This window comes from Pteropus vampyrus, unplaced genomic scaffold (genome assembly GCF_000151845.1).
Source record: "Pteropus vampyrus isolate Shadow unplaced genomic scaffold, Pvam_2.0 Scaffold146, whole genome shotgun sequence".
Classification (NCBI taxonomy): domain Eukaryota; kingdom Metazoa; phylum Chordata; class Mammalia; order Chiroptera; family Pteropodidae; genus Pteropus; species Pteropus vampyrus.
In genome coordinates this window covers 5,275,962-5,296,108 of record NW_011888927.1, presented here as the reverse complement: position 1 = coordinate 5,296,108, position 20,147 = coordinate 5,275,962, and the positions used below count along the sequence as shown (strand labels likewise).

The window sequence follows — 20,147 nt, the reverse complement described above, 5'->3', positions numbered from 1 at the left end:
ATGCTTCCAGGAACAAGACACTGGAGCACGTCATATGAGGTACATAATACCACTAAGTACTTTCTTATATTAACATTCATTTATTCTTTCAGCAAAGTAGACACTTTCTGAGTGTCTACTATGTGCTATACATAGTATCACATACTGACAATCCAACAGATGGTAATCCAACAGATGACTTCTTTCTCAAAAGGTCATGGCACAGTGGAAGAGAGAAAGTTAGTAGACAATTCTAATATTACATGAAAATATTTAAATTGTTCCATTCACTTACCTGAACTCTGTATAGGCCTTATACCACCCCTATTCTATAAAGTCCTTTCCTAAAGTCTTTTCATGTAGAAACACAAAAGGCATTGGTCAAGAGAACAGATCAAGGCTGAGCACAAGAGAGAAGTTAGCAAATATCCCCAGAAATGTCACCAACCTTTACTGAGAAAGAGAAAGAGAAAAAAAACAAACAAAAAAACAAAAAACAAAAAAACAGGAACTACTTCTTGGTTAACAAATATCTATTTGCCTAATAATCTACAGAATAGTATTTCTCAAACTGGTGTCCTTGTCTACTAGAAATCTACAGACATAATCTTGAGTTCTGGGATAATTTAAAATTTTTTCCGTTTTCACTTTGTTGATCAAAATTGCTAACAATTTTGGATAATATGCCTACTGAGGTAGGCATATTTTGGATAATCTAGGTGATATTTATGACTGAATATTACCATATGACTTTAGCTCCCATGTTTGCATTTACAAGACAGTTGGTGCCAAGTGATTAGATATAAACTTTCAAAGTGTCCGTGCCTGGCCCTTAAGTCATTATCAGGACTTTAATGTTAAATAAAGTAACAATAGTCCTTGTCTGCCACTCATGAACAATTCCCTTACCAATTAAAAGCATAAAGGTTTCATTTTGCAGTACTAATTTGCATAATGACAATGATGAAGGATAAGTAATGTATATATAAATTGCCAGAGGCTAAAAAGAAAACAAAATAAAGGGACTTAAAAAAAAAAGTAAATTAAGCATTTATACTAAAGAAAGCATAAAAGATGTCATGATTCACTCTAAACAAAAATTTTACAACAGTTTACAAAGAGAAAATTTGGCAGTAGAAATATCACAGAGTACATTTGATATATTTTTTCTTCAGCATTGTATTGGGGGGTGCATTATTCAATGAACTAGTTTGTCAAAACGAATCAGTAGATAATAATAAGCTATTTGTTAAGAAAGAAAAATGATGAGCATGATAATGCCACAGATGCATGTGATAGACCATTAGATGCAAAATCAAACCAATCACATCAAACACAAGTGAAACAAAAAGCATAAATATTTCTTTCCATTGACAATGGTCTCGATATTGGTGATTTGGCTTTTGAGAAACAAAATCTTCTCATATTAATATCATTGATGCAAATATTACTGGTTTTTTAAGTTTTTACTTAAAAAGTCTTTTGGCTTTATAGTTTAAAAAAGCTATAAGGATAAGAAGTTTATGCATATTTTATATTTGTACATCTTTATGTTTCACTAAAACAAAAGTGATTAAAGTCAACATTGTTGATCTGCAATATTTTTTTTTCCTTTTGGAATAGAAAATAACAGATTTTCCTTTTAGAATAGAAAATAACAGGCTTCTAACAAATTTCCGTGAGTTCACTTAGTGTCTGAAATAAACCTAACAAGCTTGAGGATTATTGTTAAAGATACACATGACTGTTATTAGGGGGATATTTGAAAATTACATTAATATATTTACTCAAGTTTATTTTATAAATTTATAGAGTTATAAGGAATCCGTGGCAGTCCTCTAATTTCTTTTTTTACTGCCCTCACCTTAATGAAGAAATTCTATTCAATTTTAGTGGCTTCTAATGAGGGTTAAGATTATATTCAAATAAAATTTTACCATTTGACCTTCTCTACATGGGTATGTTTCCTTCTCTGTGCCCTTCAGCATAAATTCCAGCTCTTCCTCCTTTGGACCTTCTCTCAGGGCCACTCAGTTACAACTTCAGTTCCTTTTAAAACGCGAGTTTCTTGAGGGCGAAGCCCTCTTCTTTCCCCAGTCTATTCAGTGTTTTGAATAAACTGTCTTGCTATCACTTCTTGTTGTCGCAGAGAAAAAGAGAATCAGAAAGCTGACATCAGATTATTAACTAAAACAGGACCCATTGAGGGAAGTTCAAAGACAGATAAAGTGGTAATCTTCAAAAGAAAACTCACAACTGTTATAACAAGATGCTTTAACCGTATAGTGACAACCTCAGGGAAAAGCTGCTGGCTATGGTTGTCCCTCAGATGCCCATAATATTTAGACTTTTGTAACCACTTCCTCCAGGCCACAAAGCACCCCAGAAGATAAACTCTAGCAGAAGATCATTTGAGGACAATGAACATAGTCTCGAGACCGGAATTCCCACAGAAAATACTCTCATCGAAACCAACCAACATTTTAGTGAAGTTAAAGAAGGGCACATGATCAAAAACAATCAGAAGCAGCAATGCCTCTAAACCACAAAACTCTCTGGATTGCAGATTGTGCGCACACATGGTTCCTGCAGACACAGTGCAGTAAAAGCTGCCTGAGGGCAATTTTAGAGAAATCCTCATGAATTCTCTAATTGTATAAAATGGAGAAAGAAAAGTTAGCATTGGTCATTCACACTTTTTATTTCAATCAAAGGGTATGGTCTGACTTGAAGGAAAGAGTCAAGCAGTAAAAAGATCAACTTTTCTTTCTACTTCCCATTATATAGGTTAGATTTGGAAATATAGGTCCATTATGGTCATATGATTTTTATGGACACACAGAATTGACATTAATGAGCTATAAGTTTCAGGGAAAAATTTGTTGTAAATAGATATAAATAAGTTCTTTGATTAGAATTTAAAGAGTTACTTAACTCTCTTTGCTGGTTTCCTCATTTCCAAATAAGTATAGTTACAGTACGTGCCTCAAAGGATTGTAGAAAGGATTAAATAAATGAATACAAATAAAATACTTAGCATGAAACCTTTTACATGGTAGAATTCAATAATTTTCAGCTATTGAATATATTATTAGATAGGCTTCATAATTACTTATTCCTTTTTCAATAGACAGTATAATTTATTGAAAATAGAGCCAAATTAAATGCCTTATGACCAACTTCCCTGTTTTTGTTGTTGGTAAGTTGTTTTATTCATGCTGTTTACCTTGGTTAATTCCACAAATATTTATTGAATATTTCTATGATATGCAGTAGACAAGATACTGGTCTCTCTATAAAACTGAAATAATGCTATGAATACCAAAGAGATAACACATATGAAGGCTTTACATTTCTCATAATTCAATAGATAATGAAAAACATTATTCTCAATATAGCAAAATTCTATATGAAGCAAAACCAATATGGACTCTAAAAAGGGAGTTTTGTTATTATATACAAAAGAACTTGGTTATAGACATCTTACCTAAGGCATTCTAACAGCTTGAACCCTCAGTCCACCGTTATTCTGAGGAATTAATATCTAGGATATACTAGGAATTAATATCTAGAATATACTGGAAGGTATAACTAGATTTTATTTTCTTATGAATTATAATATTCTATTATGCACTTGATAATAGGTGTTTTAACTGAAAATATATTCAGGAATTGAAACTATGTTATACCTGCCTGTAGTTTTATTTTAAAATAACTATATATTAAAACAAACAAAAAAATTGGTTGATGTGAAGCAATTAGAATGGATAAGCCAGTTAAACTGCATATAAAGGGAGAGATATGGACATGACAGTGTTTTTAAACAGTGATATAAAATGTAAAGGCAAGAAAAAAAAACTTAAAGTACTAATTTCTAGAAAATAGTACTATAAAAACCAATATTTTCCTACATTTTGGTAGTCTTATTTAGAAGACTTAAAAATAAAGTCCACCCACAACAGAAGCAAAAACACAAAATACTTTGGGAAAATCTAGACAAGAAACAATGAGTTCCTAAATAAATAAACCAGAAAGTTTTATTGTAAGAAATGGAAGGGTTGGATATGTGAAAAAATGTTATAGTTATAAAAGAAAAAAATAGAAAACTATAAATATTTTAATTGTATCTATAGTAGCTTCAAAATAAAAAACAATCACCATCATAATCCCAATGCATTTTAAAAGTTGAGAACATTATTCAAAAATTCATATCAAAACTCAAAAAAATGCTATGTGCTAGAGAAATTTAGCCAAGTTTTCAAAATAAATCGTTATGCTGTCATTTCCTAGATCTAAAATGACATATTAGAATATACAAAGATGTATAAGTTGTATTAAAAAGATAGATTCTGTATGTTTAAATATGTGATTTTGCATAATTGAAAAGTAGCAACTTGACTTTCAGAATAAATTGTTTTAAGTGTTATCATCAAATCCCAAATATGGGACTTATGTGCCTATGAAATTGATTGATTTACCACATATTTGTCAAACACTCACTCTATGCAATATAATATGTGATGTCCTATGAAAATTAAAAAGATAAGTAAGATATATACCTTGACTTCATATACCTTGGACTTGATTTGGAATATATGTCTATAAGAATAAATATAGTAGAAAATACAAGATGTTTTTAAACACTTTAAGCACAGATTGTACTATTATGCCATTTCTATTATAAACTATAAAAGTCAGACACATAGGGTACCTGATTCTTAGTACAATGGCACCCTGATGGGTATGCGAGAATGTTTTCTGAAAAATATGTCCCCAAAGAACTGAAAGTAATCATTTATTCAATGGGATGTATAATAGTATCCATTTGTATGTAGGACAATGTATATGAAACAAGGAGATTTTAATTTTAGCTTAGTTAATTTTTCTGAAGACAGTTTCCATGACTATTTAAATACATTGAGAGAGACAAAAAAGAAAAAAATAAGCATTATTAATGTAGGGAGATGCATATTTTGATTGTTTTGTAAGAAAGGCTTCTGATTCACTGACAATTTAGCAATAGATCTAAAAACATGTAAAAAGCAGATTTCATTAAAACTATTTTGTGCTATCATAAATGATAATGCAACATGCACTGTTTTTATGATTTTAGAATGGCTTATTATCCTTTTGAATTTCAGAAAAGCATTGAGGCTTGATTCAGTACTGACATTTTTCTTTGGTCTACATAGAGTCCATTTCTGATGAACTACTATACTTCAGCAGAAGTAAATTTATGCTATTTGACCAAGTAGCCCAGGTGTTAGCTGAGATTAATATTTCCAGTGCAATATTAAATGTAGAAAAATTCACTTGCTAAAAAATGGACAAGAAATAGACAAGAAAGATGACATCTTGCAGAACTCTTTTCTTGATAAATACAACAGAATATAGCAAAAATTAATACTGAACAGATATACCTAAAATATGACTATTCTTCATGCTAGAAAATGGTTTGCAAATCCTTAATGAACTATTTGTTAGCAAGAAAATACAACTCTGGCGAAATGTTCAGTGGATGAACGAACATGTTTATAAGGTAGGAAATCTTTCACAGTTATATCAGGGAACTATTTTATGGGACAATGACTTAATAAACACCTGAGTATGATACTTTAAAAGAATTTAAACTAATTTTAGCTATAAGAATTTTTCTTCTGGGCCTTTTTAATCTTAAGTGGATTGACTATCCAGTTAGTATAAGATTCCATGCATGAGAAATATGAAAACAAGATACATATGATAAGTATGTCTAAAACCTATAAACAAACATAAATTAACAGGCCTATTTAAAAAAAGCATGAGTAGCAATCATTCCTTTTACAGAAGCCATAGACTAATAGATGACATGGTGTAAGAATCTATGTTCCTTACAGTCCTATGTAGCAAAATCCCAAACTTCTCATGAGATTTACAAGATTAGTTGTCTGTGAAGATGTTTTAATACACCTTTGGATGTCTTCTGAAATTTTATCTCAATGACACTGGGCCATGGTGTTTTGATTCTCAGTCTTTTCTGCTGAACCTTGAGCCAGAGGCTCAGGTCTCCCTGTAGACTTGGAGCATTGTATACAAGTAAAAGATTTTAGAGCAAAGCTTTCTGTAGGAAACAGCATGAGCACAGCACTGGAAAGCCTTCTTACACAGAAGTTAATCACGGAACTCAGGAGACTCTTTCAGTGTTCTAACTATACCCACAGGCTCACATCGTTCCACTTATTACATGATCAATCTTAGGAATAGTGGTTTTGAGAATCAGAGTAATTTATAGGCAAATTACTTTAAACTGAGTCTTTGTGACACAATAAGGTAGAACAGACTAATATAATATTAATTTAAATTTGTTATATGCTGCTTACATAGTACTAAGTGCTTTAAATAAATTATTTCATTTAATCTTCAAAAAGACCCCACAAGTTAGAAATTCTTATGCCCATCTTACAGATAAGGAAACTACAATAACTTTGGAGGGGTTAAATGCTTCATTCAAAGGCATCTGGAAAGTAAATTACAGAGTCAGAATTCAAACTGTCTGACCCTAAACCTGAACTCTTAAGATGTATATTCTACCACTTCCTAAGAGCCATTATTAATGCTGGTCTCCCAGTGAGAGACAGACCAGAACCATCCAATGACTATTACTACGTGGTGTCGATAAATTATTTTATCAGGTGCTTTTAATTATACCTATCTGAATGGTCCATAGGAAAATAATAGTTCCAATCCATATTTCCTGTATCTAAATGTAGTACAACAAAGATAAAAAATTTGTCATGTTGATTTCAGACATATGAATGAGCAGTGAACAAATTAGGAGAACACTATGAGAGAGGGCCAGGCAGGTTGTAACAAGAAAATGCATAAGGATCAGCAGAAGTAAATTTATGCTATTTGGCCAAGTAGCCCAGGTGTTAGCTGAGATTAATATTTCCAGTGCAATATTAAATGTAGAAAAATTCACTTGCTAAAAAATGGACAAGAAATAGATTAGAAATTTTGAACACCAGGGTTTGTTTTATAAAAGCCAGCTTTTGGAAACTTTAATTTTTTATTTCATAAAATGCTGTATTGTTTGAGAATTTTACAATGGCATGTGCTATTTTTAAAATGAAAAAAAAATAAGAGTATAATTGAGCAATAACATAATTCCAGGGCTTTTAAAACAAGATAATGGAGAGAAATAGAAGGTCATGGTCTGTGTTTGCTTCTTTTCTGGTGAATCCTGAGATATGTATCTATTTTTTTTTGCAGCTCAGAATTTCTTGACTTCCAAGTTACTAATTTACTATTGACAAAAAAATGGAATGGATCAATTTACCAGAATAAAAAAAGTATCACAGATTACATCCTCATAGCAAGAAAACTTATTTAGGAAGCACTCAAGGAGGCAATCTGCCTGGAGCTCAAAATAATTACCATTAATGCCTGGGAAAAGCAGGACTAGTATAGGGAATAGCTTTAAGGGCTGGACCTAATAATCACACAAGAGGCGAAATTCTCAATTCTTAATTCACTTTTATAACACTTAGATTCTTATTCATAAAACCATGCTATACAAATACTGATAGCAAAAATTTTATTGAATTTGTATTCATTACATTCACCTATAAAATATTGTTAAAAGGTTGTTTTTTTAATTAATATATTTGTTTTCAGATAAAATATTAGAACATTTGATTCTAGCTTTTATGTTAATGTCACAGCATACAAAAAGCTTCTTAGTTTGATTACTGTCTTTCAATGAGAACCAATAGTAAGATATAGGAATCCAGTGGAGACACTACCCATTTGATGGAGGTGGTACTGACTTTAGGGTACTGATTTTTCTGAGGAAATAACCTCCTCTAAGGTTAAAAAAAAAAAAAAGAAGACGACTTCTTAGCATTCACATTTGCATAATAGATAAGGTTAGAGGGAGCAGTGATTTAAATATGAGAGCTGGAAGCAAAGCCATATCCCATTGCATGGAAACCACAACCATTCTGCAGGGAAAGATACATTACTGGAGTCTCAGGAAGAGGAGCTACATATGGATACAAACTAGATAAACTGCTTGTTATCCTCTGGTTTAGGAGGAATCACAAGCATAACAGGAAAAATTCAAAGTAAAGAGGTATACCTATTTGACTTTCCCAAGGCCTAACACTTTTTCTCATCACGTTGTGAAGAAAATAAGAAGGGATATTTCTTTAAAATGGCCGTGCTGTGGAAGAGGAAGAATGCACACAGAGCTACTGTGCTACTGAGAAGCGTTGCTCGGGATATGAATATAAGGGTCACAGTTACCTTTGACACACTCAGTAGTTCTATTCCATGCATAAATCTCATGTCAAAAATATCACTGAAACACGAGATTAAAGAACCCCAGCTGGTTCCCTACCCCTGTGTTTGTGGGAATGCTTCTTATAATGTGGTTTTTAACTATTTGAAACAGAATGTTCTCTTAGATAATACAAACTTCCCCATTATGTTGTTATGATAAGTAAAATGCTTAACTACCAAAAGCTTTTCAGAAACTAAAAGTGCACTGTATACACATTCTGTGTAAGAAGAATGGCATTATCTCACCGATTTAAGTTCCTACTTCCCCCTACTTGTCATGACTGCCTATGATTTTTATGGTCAAATTCTGTAATCAGTTTTAGAAAGTATAAATAAAACTTATAAATAAGTTTTGGAATAAGATGGAAATTTATTTCAAAACCTATCAAATAATTTCTTAGCAACTGATTACCATGTGAGATCTTCCTTAGAAGAAAGACTGTGCTTAATTGAGGACACTGGAATCACTAAAAAATAAAAATCTTCAGCAATCTTTAGGAGATTAAAGACTTTTAAGACTCTAAAAAACAGAAAAGAAAGAAAAACAAAACCAAAACTGGAAGCTACCAAATGGAGTCTGCAGCTTTTCCCTCTGTTAGGATCTGTTAAGGTTCTGTCAAGTTGTTAAAGAATAATGATAATGTTGGGTGGCCTGTTCAGGTAGATTAAATCACCTGATTTCTCTGAAAGTGCAGATTTGAAGATATGTTACATTCGTGTAAATAATAATGTGCAGAGCAGAGCAAAAGTGAAAAACTTTGAGTTTCCACTTTCTTGTTCTTTTTTGTGGGGGGTGGGGGTCTTTCAGAAGAACAGATATTGATTAGAAGTGCGTGTATATGCATGTGTGTGTGTGTGTGTGTATTGGGGCTGGAGTTGGTAGAAAAGAGAGAAAATAGAGTTCTTATTTTATGATTAGCGCAAGAGGAGGGATTTTGTTTGTTTGTTTTGTTTTGTGGCCCAGAGTCTCTAATATCTCTCATTAGACAACTGAGGAGCTCATGTTTGCAGTTTTATTAACTGGAAGTTCTTACACAAGATTTTGCTGGGGATCACAAATTACTGAGTGGATGCCGTAACATACAAATATACAAAATGATAACTTGTATCATTTTTATAATTTTTTTGTGATTTAGAATAGAATTCTTACCAAGTTGGTAAAGCACTGAAACTTGAGTTAGATGTTAACTAATGTGAAACTAGGATTTCTGTATAAGCAACTTTTATAGTGTCATACTTGAAATTATATGTAGCTTTAGCCTTTAGAAACTTTAGAAGGTAATGGTAGCTTTAAAGATATGAGAGACTGACAGGGTTGGAGGGTGGGTGAAACAGGTGCAGGGAGGGGGTTAAAAGGTGCAAACGTCCAGTTATAAAATAAATAAGTCATGGGGATGTAATGTACAACATGGCGACTATGGTTATAATACTGTGTTGAAATTTGCTGAGAGCTGATCTTAAAAGTTCTCATCATACAAAAAAGTTCTGTAACTGTGTATGGTCGTGGATGTTAACTGGACTTACTGTGGTGATCATTTTTCAGGATATATAAATATGGAATCATTATGTTGTATACCTAAAACTAATATAATGTTGTATGTCAATTATACCTCATTAAAAAAAGCTGTGAGAGACTGAGAACATCACAAAAAGGATATTCGGTAATTTATTACGTATACATACACACACACGTACATACATACATTCACTATATGAAAAGTGCTATTCTAGATATTTGAGTAGTAAGGAGGAGAAATAATTATGAGTTGAGTAACATCTTTATTTGTAATGAGCTTATAATCTAATTGGAAATGAAGCATAAAGACCTGAAAAGTCTAATTAAAGCAGAAAAGTCACATAACCAAAATAGTAAGAAGGACAACTCAATTTGTTACACGATTAATTATCAAATTAGTGTCTAGACCAGAGCTTATTACACCTGGCTGTGCCACTGAAATTATATGTTTTTTAAAATTTAAATGTTTGAGCTCTGTCCCAGACCTGATTTAAATTTCTGGGCGGTCTGTGGGAGGACAGGGGTTATAAATTCAGAGGCAACAGAGAAGTTGTGGGAGATAAGACCTGGTATTTTGTACTTTATAAAACTCCCCAGGTGATTCTGATGAAAACATTTGGCACAACTAAGTCGAGTAGTATTTGTGAATCACTGCTGTGAGTCAGGATGGCATGATTGGGCAACATATTTCTACCAGTAAAGGTGGCATGAAAATCAAATGGGCTTTGAGTTTTATCAGATTTTCAGCATTAACTCATCATTTTTCCATCTCGCTGTAACACTGAGGTTGAGCAATACCAACCTTGATCATGAGAACAAGAGTTCACAGCAGAGCTGAACATCTTCATGTAGGGGCAGCTTGTGTCAAGTTTTAAAGGAAAGATCTTTCTTTCCCAACACAGAAAAGAAAAACTTGCCAGGGAAAAGGAACAGCATGTATTCTGGAAAGTAAAACGGGGCTTGAAGCACGATGTATTGCAAAGTTGTTTAAAAGAGAGGGTTCATGCAGAGGAACACTGGACTATGGGGAGTATCAGATCCCCTCCTTGGGTTCCACTATGTTTTTATTATGGAAAAATGTGACTACCAAGTCTAGGATTTAATAAGTCTCAATTCAATAAACTCTATGTTACTTTTGTTTACTCAAGCTATACTCAAAAAGGTTAGTGTCTTATTATTTTCATTATAATCTGCACATCTAGGGGACATTCTTGGCTGTGAATTTTAGTTTCTTTTTCATAACCTTTAAAGAGGGTTCTAGGTTCTATAATTAATTTTATTCAATCTTTGTACTTAATAGAGAAAAGCCAGGACTACAGTGACCTGGTGTCGATGACATAAAGTATCTGTTACAAGATGACTTTGTTCAGAATGCCAGAAAGAAAGAGTGAATTTCCAAGAAGATTATCATTGTACTGAAGATTTAAGAGTTGGGCTTACACGACATGAACCAAATGCCGATATTATGGTTACCTGAGTGAGTGATTCCTGGTAAGATCAGGTTGGCGTTCCTGTAGAATTTCGAAGATATTGGGTTGGCGCAGAAACGCAACAATCTTGTCATTGTAAGCTGAAAAATCAGAAAATATAACAATATTTTAAAAATCTGGTATTAGTTTTGTGCATATAAATCCAAACTTTAAAAAATTAATTTTTCTGGTAAATATTCCTTGTACTCAGAGTCAAAGTTTGGAGCCGCTACATAAGCTTAAGTTCCAGTTTGTGTCTACCCCATCATATGAGAATTGGACATAGATTTATTAGGTGTGACTTACTTAAGCACTCATTAAACTCATTTGATGAGCCGTATGTCATCAAATTGCAAATGAGATCACAAACAAGATTCTAGATACTAATTGTTTTAAGCTAATGCGTACCAAAATCAACTTTATAAGTAACTGTTAGAAATGAAAAACTATCTTCTGATTAAATATCAGCCACATAGAAATCCTAGTTCTGTCATGAATCTTGTGTTCATAAATATGATCAAGAAATATGGCTTACCTAAAGTAATAAATGGTCAAACAAGTATAATTCTTTGGGCATTTGCTAGTTCAAATTTAGTTGCACCATGCTGCCTACCTATACACATTTTAGTTAAATATGAATAAACCTTTTAAAAATACTATTTGCTGACATGGAATCTCACTGTTAAATTCAAAGTGTCCCTAACTACATATTTCAGCATATATCAATAATAAAACTGCCTTTATAATTAAAATTTGTCAATGATTTTTTCACATTCTATCCACGATCAGATACTAGGTAACGTTTTGAGCAACAATTTTATAGTACTTTAAAATTCTGTGTTCAGTATTTACTATCCTCTTAGTAATGACATAATAAAGCAAAATCTGCTTACTTTGACCCAAGAATTTTCTTATCTAGTGGCTGTCAAACTCCTTTAAGCCATGGGCATTACATTACATTTCATGGTAAAGTTTTTCTTAAAAAAGTTAACGTACAAACAGACAAATGGAGAGCTGTTCAAATTTAAGATGGAGCAAGGAGTTCCTATGTTCCCTGGCCAGCCTGTCCGCTCCACCTGCCTTAGGGATTCAGAGTTTGACAACTGACCTACTTTGACCTTATCATTTTAATAATAATTAAGCTGTTCTTCAGGCTTATTTGCCCACAGCCATTTATTTTTATTTTACAATTATGCTCTGAAATTTGCCACAAAAATCCTTAAGGATGTGCTATCATTGCTTTTGTATTTCGTGAAGTGCCTACAGGCTCACATCCCACTGAAATTTTGTCCAACCATTAATATATATCAAGAATATGCTTATCCAAATGCCTAATTTGAAATTACCACATAGTATAGTTGCCTTAAAGACATTTTTCTTTATCGTCAACAATCCACTATAACAGCTCTACTCAGAAAAGATAGAGTAGTATAAAAAAAATCTCCTCCTATAGGATTGTAAGACATAAGTGCTTTGAGATTCAAATCAATTTCTTAGGGATAATAGAACAGTTTCTCAGTACAAGGCAAAAGTAGCAGGCTGACAACAGGGAAGCACAGCACAGAATGCATGGTACATACTGACATGAAAAGCAAAGATAAAGATTTCTGGAAAGGGATGACATACCCACTGGAACCATGTCCTGGTATTGTGGCCTACTGACTGTATTGAATGTACTCGATGGCCTGGGAAGAACTGGTGGTCCTGCATGTCGAGAATCTTCTCCTACCTGCAAACATGAGCATCATTTATAGTCTGCCTGCCCCAAGACTTAGAGTACTTTATGTCAGCAACCAGAGCCAAGTTGTTCAAAATACTTGACGACGAGCATTGGTAAGTACCAACTGAACAGAACTGATGCCAGCTGAGGATTATTCTCGAAAGCTCTGCTTTGGTTGCTGAATTGAGTGGAAGGTTTGGGGCATCCAGGTCCCCGAGAGGGGCTGGGGCAGTGACTATTTACTCAGTGGTAGAGGAGCAGTTCCATATGTTTACAATTATTGAGGTTTTAGATGTTAAACAGCAGACATGTTTATCAGGAAAAACTTCTGCCTTGACAGAACACAAATCTGCAACAATGCATTCAGAGAGAAGACCTAGGCAGTCCAAAATATATCCAGCAGTGCCAGGATATGCCTTCTTTTGGCCACGGCAGGTAAGGTCATTCTCTGCCCCAGCAGAGAGGCTGAAGAGCAGCCCTCTTCGTGTGGGTTTTTGAGTTGGTGTATTATCTTCTTAGAGGCAATTTTATGTGCCTATTAGAGCACCCAGCACAACAGCTCTTTCTGGTTTGAACCTCCCACACCAGGGAGCTAATCATAGCAGGTGTGGAGGAGCTAAATAGGGTTGCCCTGACCTGAATTATTTATTATACTTATTATAGATTTAGAAACTCATATATACAAGTAGATAAACAAAAATGCCTATTAGTATTTACCAGAAAACTCTAACATTGCTTTAGCTTCTGTTTTAGCATTTCCCCACATATTACAGAAGTCTTTTAAGACGACATTAGAACAGTAGTATAAGAAAATAAGAGAACAAAAGGCAAAATAAAATAACTTACTGGATTTATAAATTGGTATTTTAAAATAGAGCTTCTACTCCCACCCGTTCAAACCTTCACAAACATTTTATCATATTGCATCAGTTAGGTGTTTGGTGAGGGTTTTCCTAAAGGCCCTAAAACTGGAAATATCATCCCCACCCTACACTGCTTGCTTATCCTTCAAGAATGCACTCACTCATTCAAAGCGTAGTTCAAATAGCCACTCCTGGATGAAGCCTTTCCTTACCTTCAAGCTGGCATTAAGTGTGACCTTCTCTGAGCTGCCATGGCACTTGATGTACATTTATAAGGCAGATGCCATTACTATCAGTTTATAAAGCATTTTTTACTCCTATTTGTATTCATTTGCATTATGGTTAGTTTCATATATTCTCTTCTTAATAAGAACACAGGAATGCACATTTCTACACTGTAGATGTTTGGTAAGTATTAATTTTTGGATAGAAGAGATACCAAAGTTTCTACTACCTGGAATATTTACTAAATAATAAGAGAGTGTCTGGAAAGACTTGTTTATGTAACTAAGAGTGTCTCACTCTGCTTCTCCTGAGTTATTGGCTTTAAGGAATGAAGTCAGCCACTCTTTCAGAGATTCAGTCATTAACTACACCTTGTTTGTCACTCACAGAACTTATTATTTCAATATACCTACATATATTTCCCCTCCTGTTGGAATGTTGCTATGTGTCATCATTTCCCAGAACAGCCAAAGGTCTTCTCCTTGACACTCCACTTCTTCGAACCACACCATCAGACAGTAACAAATGTGCATATAGCTGTAGGATGTTCATGCCTCCGATGTTCTGGGCCAGGAAGCACATTCCTCTCAAAAGTTTAACAACACTGGGGCCGAATGCTGAGTCTTTATGGGGTATCTCTGGTCCACTGCTCAGTTTCCATCAAAACAAAGGGAAATCTTCATTCAAATTTTAATGTGTACCTTAGGATCCCGCTCCACAATAGACTACTATTACACCACGAAAATAATTCAAATTCTGAGGCAGAGGGGTTGAAAGAAAATGTAAGTGTTGTTCTTAATCTTGTGCATGTAGTCCTGACCAGACTGAACAGTCAGCTTTATACTGTGAAGGCAAGCTAGGGCAAACGGCTAAAGTGCACTGGCCACGTAACAAAGCCAGGCAGGGCTCTAACCATGCTACATATCATGCACAAGGTCTAAAGGTGAGAGGTCTGTTCTGCTTTTAAGAGGAATGCTGTTAGCATCATTAGTTCACCACTAATAGTTTATATGACAGCAAGGTAAAGATTTATTAGCTATTCATAAAACATAAATATTTTTGTAGATATTTCATCCTGCAATAAATTTGTATATTATTTTTATATGAGCTTCTCATATAAACTCTTCTATGTCTGCACTTATAACCAGCAAACACACAGGATGCATTAGAGCAAGTATGTAAATCATGAGAGGAAATTCTAAGACTGGAATTTTGATGAATCAAATCCAGTTATTTATTGTATTCATAATCTTTTCTTATAACAGAAGGTACAATAATATTTGACCTAAAACATAATACTGAAAATATGATATGGACACAGATGTGGAAAAGGCATGCAGGAAAAGAATCTTAAATATGTTTAAAGGAATTTTTAGAAACAATGTATATTAAGTGATGATATATGTTCAAAGCATAAATCGGTATTAAGGAGGAAAAAATTTGACCTAAAACGTTCCTATTATTTAAGGTGCTAATGAAAAAGGGAAGCAGGAAGAGATTATTTCTTTTTTCTTTTCTTTAGTTGTTGGGGTGTTTTGGAGGAAGGGGGAGGTAAGGCTATTAGAAAGCCCTCATGTGGTTACCACTGGTCACTGCAAACTAGCAAAGTAGACAAAAAGCAGAGCTTTTTATATTTCTCAATTTCCCCATTTTCTCTGGGCATTTAGAGTACATAAGTCAACTCCCAGATATCTTCTAATTTTAAAGAATGTTAGTGAGAACACCACAATTCCATATCTTGGCCCTAGGTTTTAATCTAATCCACAACCCTTACTAAGGAAATTTCCTCACATTTTACCAAACTGTAGCCCACCAAAAGTTACATTCATTTCTTCCTCTGAAGCTGCACTTAAGTATGCTAAAGGGTGTGTATCCTCTCTTGAACTTTTTATTATATTATGTATTCTCTCTCACCATCTTCAGAATTTAAGAAAACCTCTCTAATTTCTTCAACCTTTCCTCATATATCCTGCTTTTTAAAATTCCGTCATTAAGGTTCTGTATGTTTCTAAAAGAAGCCCTGTCAATATTCCAACACTTTCAGCCTCCAAATGACAATCTCTAAGTCAAGCAAGGAAAACAAGATAAAACAATAATGAAAAGCCAGCACAAGTCCACACAGCGCCACATCCCTGTAGCTTCTCTCAGCCATAGGTCGGTTGCTAAGGCTGGTGACTCACCTCGCCCGCACTGTGGCTGCGCTGCCTCGTCAGGTGCTGCCGATGGACCAGCGCGCTGGTGGGTCGACTGCTTTGCAGTGGGAGCCGGGGATCAATGAAAGTGGTGGTTCGGGAGTTGTGGTCAACAAAAAATGCCTAGGAAACAATCCACTCAAACAGTCAGTACGCACAACACACTTGTCTTAGCAGGCCTACCATTTCACGCATTCAGGAAAAGACCAGCTTTTGAGTAACGATCTTAGCTCCATTTTCTCCTAATTTTAAATCTTTGGGGGGAATTTTTCTTTACTCCTTCAGGACAGACCAAAGTGAGAAAGCCATGCTTAAATTGGATCACGAATGAAGAGAGCACGAAGGAACATTATTCCTGGTTTTAGAAAATACTCTACGAGATAGTCATCAAAGATATGACCTTAGAAAGAAGTCATATGAATGGACATTTGGACTTCTCTTAACTGATGCTCTTTAAGCTCTTACTACTACCCATAGTTATTACAAAGTTCTTATCACCGGAACCTACAAACATCGTTGACTTCTCTTTTCTTTCTCCTATGCAGTCAGCCACAGAGTCCTCCCCATTTTCCCATTGTAGTGTCTCCTCTATTTGTCCTGACTACTATCCCATTATTTCAGGGCTTTTATATATATTATTATCTTATTAGTTAGTATTAATAGTCTCAGTTCTACATCAACAACATGATTCATTTAACTGTCACTTCACTATCAGAATATTCTTTCTAAATGCTTTGATTATATCACCACTCCAGTCCAAACCTGTACTGGCTATCCGTTATCTTTAGGAAAAAACGCTGCTCTCTGGTCAGTTTTCCAAGACTTTAAAATCTCCTTCCTATTTGCCTTTCCAGTTTAATCATTGATCACACACATCCCCAGAAATCCTGTGAGATACAATGACTCTGGGCAAGCCACTTAAGTTCTCTGCTCTTGCATAAGATTTCTTCTATAAACATGTCACCTCATTTATAATAAACGTTTCTCCCCCATAATGTGAGAAGAGGGAGGAAACCATGTTTATATTTACTGCAGAATCGCTGGTGACATGAAATCATGAATGAGCATAAATCACTTGCTCAGTGCTGCAGTAAGAATTGCATACAACATAGAGGAGCCTTTTTTAAAAAATCGTGTTTAATTCTAAAGCTCTACACGAGTGCTATTTATCATTATCTTTAGGAACCAAAAGGTATAAATTTTCAAAGTAAAATTCACTCAAGGTAATAAGGAAGCCCATGACCTCAATGGCAATTAGAAAACATACATTTTCCATGATCAGATAAAGTTAATTAGGCCATCAAAGATAAGAGACTATTAGCAGGTCCAGGAGACTCATTACCTATAAATCAAGTGTCAGGGCACATGATAACATGCTAAATAGCCTAAATGAAAAGGAACTGACTTCTCAAACTGATGGAGCACAATTAACAAAGTACCTTAAAGACTAATAATGACTACATCTAGGCAAACCCCAGGGGCAGGTAATGCATTTATGCTTATAAAAAATATCCCCTTCCCATTATGAAATAAAATATTTCTGTATATACATAATCAAAAAACAGGGCGAAACAATTTGTAGGTAGCTCCCAAATAGGAAAAAAAAATGACTTCTTTGTAAAGAAATATCTTTAAGCAGTAGATGCACTAGAAAACAAAGCAGAGAAATGAAGAGAATTAGAATCCTTGCCAGTCTCTTCTCACAATATCCCATTTCGAGGTAATGAAGACTAGATTAAATAGAAGTCTTGTAGGAGATGGTGTCACTAGCCTCACACCCCCAGGTAATGCTCTTTTTACCCTAATTGTCAGGTGGAACATCTTTCTTCTCTGATTTTGTTAAAAAAAAAAATACACCAATGATAAACCTTACACAGGCTTGTATTGGTAGGCTCTGGTTCAAATGTCATGTCTGGTCCCCATTTGATTTGGGTTTCTATTACACTTGTACATTATTTCTGCCACTATTCAAAATGTCATAAAATAGGAATTCAATCATTTTTACAAATGGACATTTCAAAATAATAGGTTATAATCGACCCCATATCTACTTTATGTAAGTTAAGATTAAGTTATATTACTAAAACAATAATATAAGCCATGTTGTTTAAGGGAAAAATACAAAGAGTTATAAAATAAAATTGTCTGTTTACCTAATTTCTTGAGAATGCTTTGAAGGGATGGGTGGCCATTCAGAGGTAACCATGATGCATTTGTAATTATAAGGACAAATGGGTGTGCACATCTAGGTCAATTGTGATTTACATGTAGTATCATAGTATAATTTGATGTTAAGAGACTTGTCTAAAATCCATCCTCTAAAGAATTACATTTAAATGCTTTGAGGGTAGGGACTCTTTCTTACTCATCCTGTTACCCCCAGTAGCTTTTAGGGCTGCATCTGGGAGAGAAAGGGTGCTCTGTAAATAAATTGCCAAAACTCTAATATGCAGACTCCTGACCAAAATACAGAAAGACAACTCACAATTAGCTAATTAAGTATTAAAAGTCATGTTCTTTTATGTAAGCATAGAAATACTTAAAGATTTGAAAAAAATATAAATGAGGGTGTGTGTGTGTGTGTGTGTGTGTGTGTGTGTGTGTGTGTGTGTTGGGTGGAAAGGGTAAAGAGCTAAAGCCTATAATGTCGCAAATAGGAAAGAAAGTTTTAAAACATCCTATTGGAGATATGAATAAACTAACATACTAAAATTCAAGAAGTGGGAGGCAAAATAGTGATTAAATGTTTGGGATCTAGAAAAAGACAAGTCTAGTTCTGAGCTCTAGCTCCACCTCTTACTAGAGGCATAACCTTGGGCAAACTACTTAACTCTTTTAAACTACAATTTCTTTTCTGTTAAATGGGGATAATAACACCTACAACAAAGAAAGGTTAAGTAAAATGGTTTATATACATTTTAAAACATAGTACCTGTGACCCCTTAAATGTGAGTTACTATTGTTATTACTAATAACAGTTTTAACTTCTAAGACATTTTTCTAAGGATCACATGCTTCTTGCTACAGTCCATGCACAGGCTCCAGTGAAATTACACTTCCCAAGCTCCTTGTAGGTATGTGTGACGCAGACTAAGTTCTGACCAATGAGATATAAACAGAATGTCACATGGTTCTTCTGGACAATCCCCTTACACAAGGAGATTTTTACAAAAAAAAAAAAATCCTTCTAGGGCAACCAAAATGGCATAGATGAAAGAGGCTCTGTTCATCCCTCTGGCGACCAAATCAAGGTTGTGACGGAAACAGGGAGCAACAGCAAGGAAAAATCACCTGGGATCTTGATAAACAAGCCATACAACTAGGGAGAAACCCAAGAAAGCACCCTGCAATGGTAGAGGGTAGGATGGGGCGAGGACGCGGGGCGACCCGGTCTCCAGCAGCTTAGTGAGATGCAGGCTGCGGCAGCAGCAGATGCCTCTTAAAGGGGCTGCGTCCGCAATCGGGTATTTGTGGTGATGGACCTGCTCGCTCTGAACACCAGTGCCGATTAGGCTGCACGCGGTGGGTACTGGGGACTTACAGGAAGATGTTGTCAGAGTGAGGGTCTAGGAGAGACTCACACTGTACAGAAGTGCCGGCGGTATCCATTGTTACCTGTTGAGTCCTCCCTGCTCCCAGTGCACAGACACAGCGCCGCCATTGCTGTGAGGTCATCAGACTGGATAACAGATGTTTCTCTGCCCAGAGGATTCCCTAAAACCCCGCCTTCCCCAACTCGCGGCCCCACCTAAGCCACATCCAGGTGTATCCTCAGCAAGTCAGGTGCTCCTTGCTGAGCAGCACCTAGACTCACACTGGAGGCAGCTGGCCTTGGTTTCTGGTGTGGCCTTTTGAGGCAAG

At 34.9% G+C, this 20,147-nt stretch overlaps 1 protein-coding gene across 1 annotated transcript in view; it reads right to left on the bottom strand.

Annotated features, from left to right (window-relative positions):
• HECW2 (HECT, C2 and WW domain containing E3 ubiquitin protein ligase 2) overlaps window positions 1-20,147 on the bottom strand; it is a 204,836-nt gene that overhangs the window by 53,685 nt on the left and 131,004 nt on the right. Inside the window, exons 14-16 of the mRNA XM_011369257.2 lie at window positions 16,275-16,409; window positions 12,913-13,015; window positions 11,291-11,387 (exon numbers count right to left, since the gene is read on the bottom strand). Of these exons, the coding sequence (XP_011367559.1) occupies window positions 11,291-11,387; window positions 12,913-13,015; window positions 16,275-16,409 (335 nt within the window). The remainder of the gene's footprint in view (window positions 1-11,290; window positions 11,388-12,912; window positions 13,016-16,274; window positions 16,410-20,147) is intronic.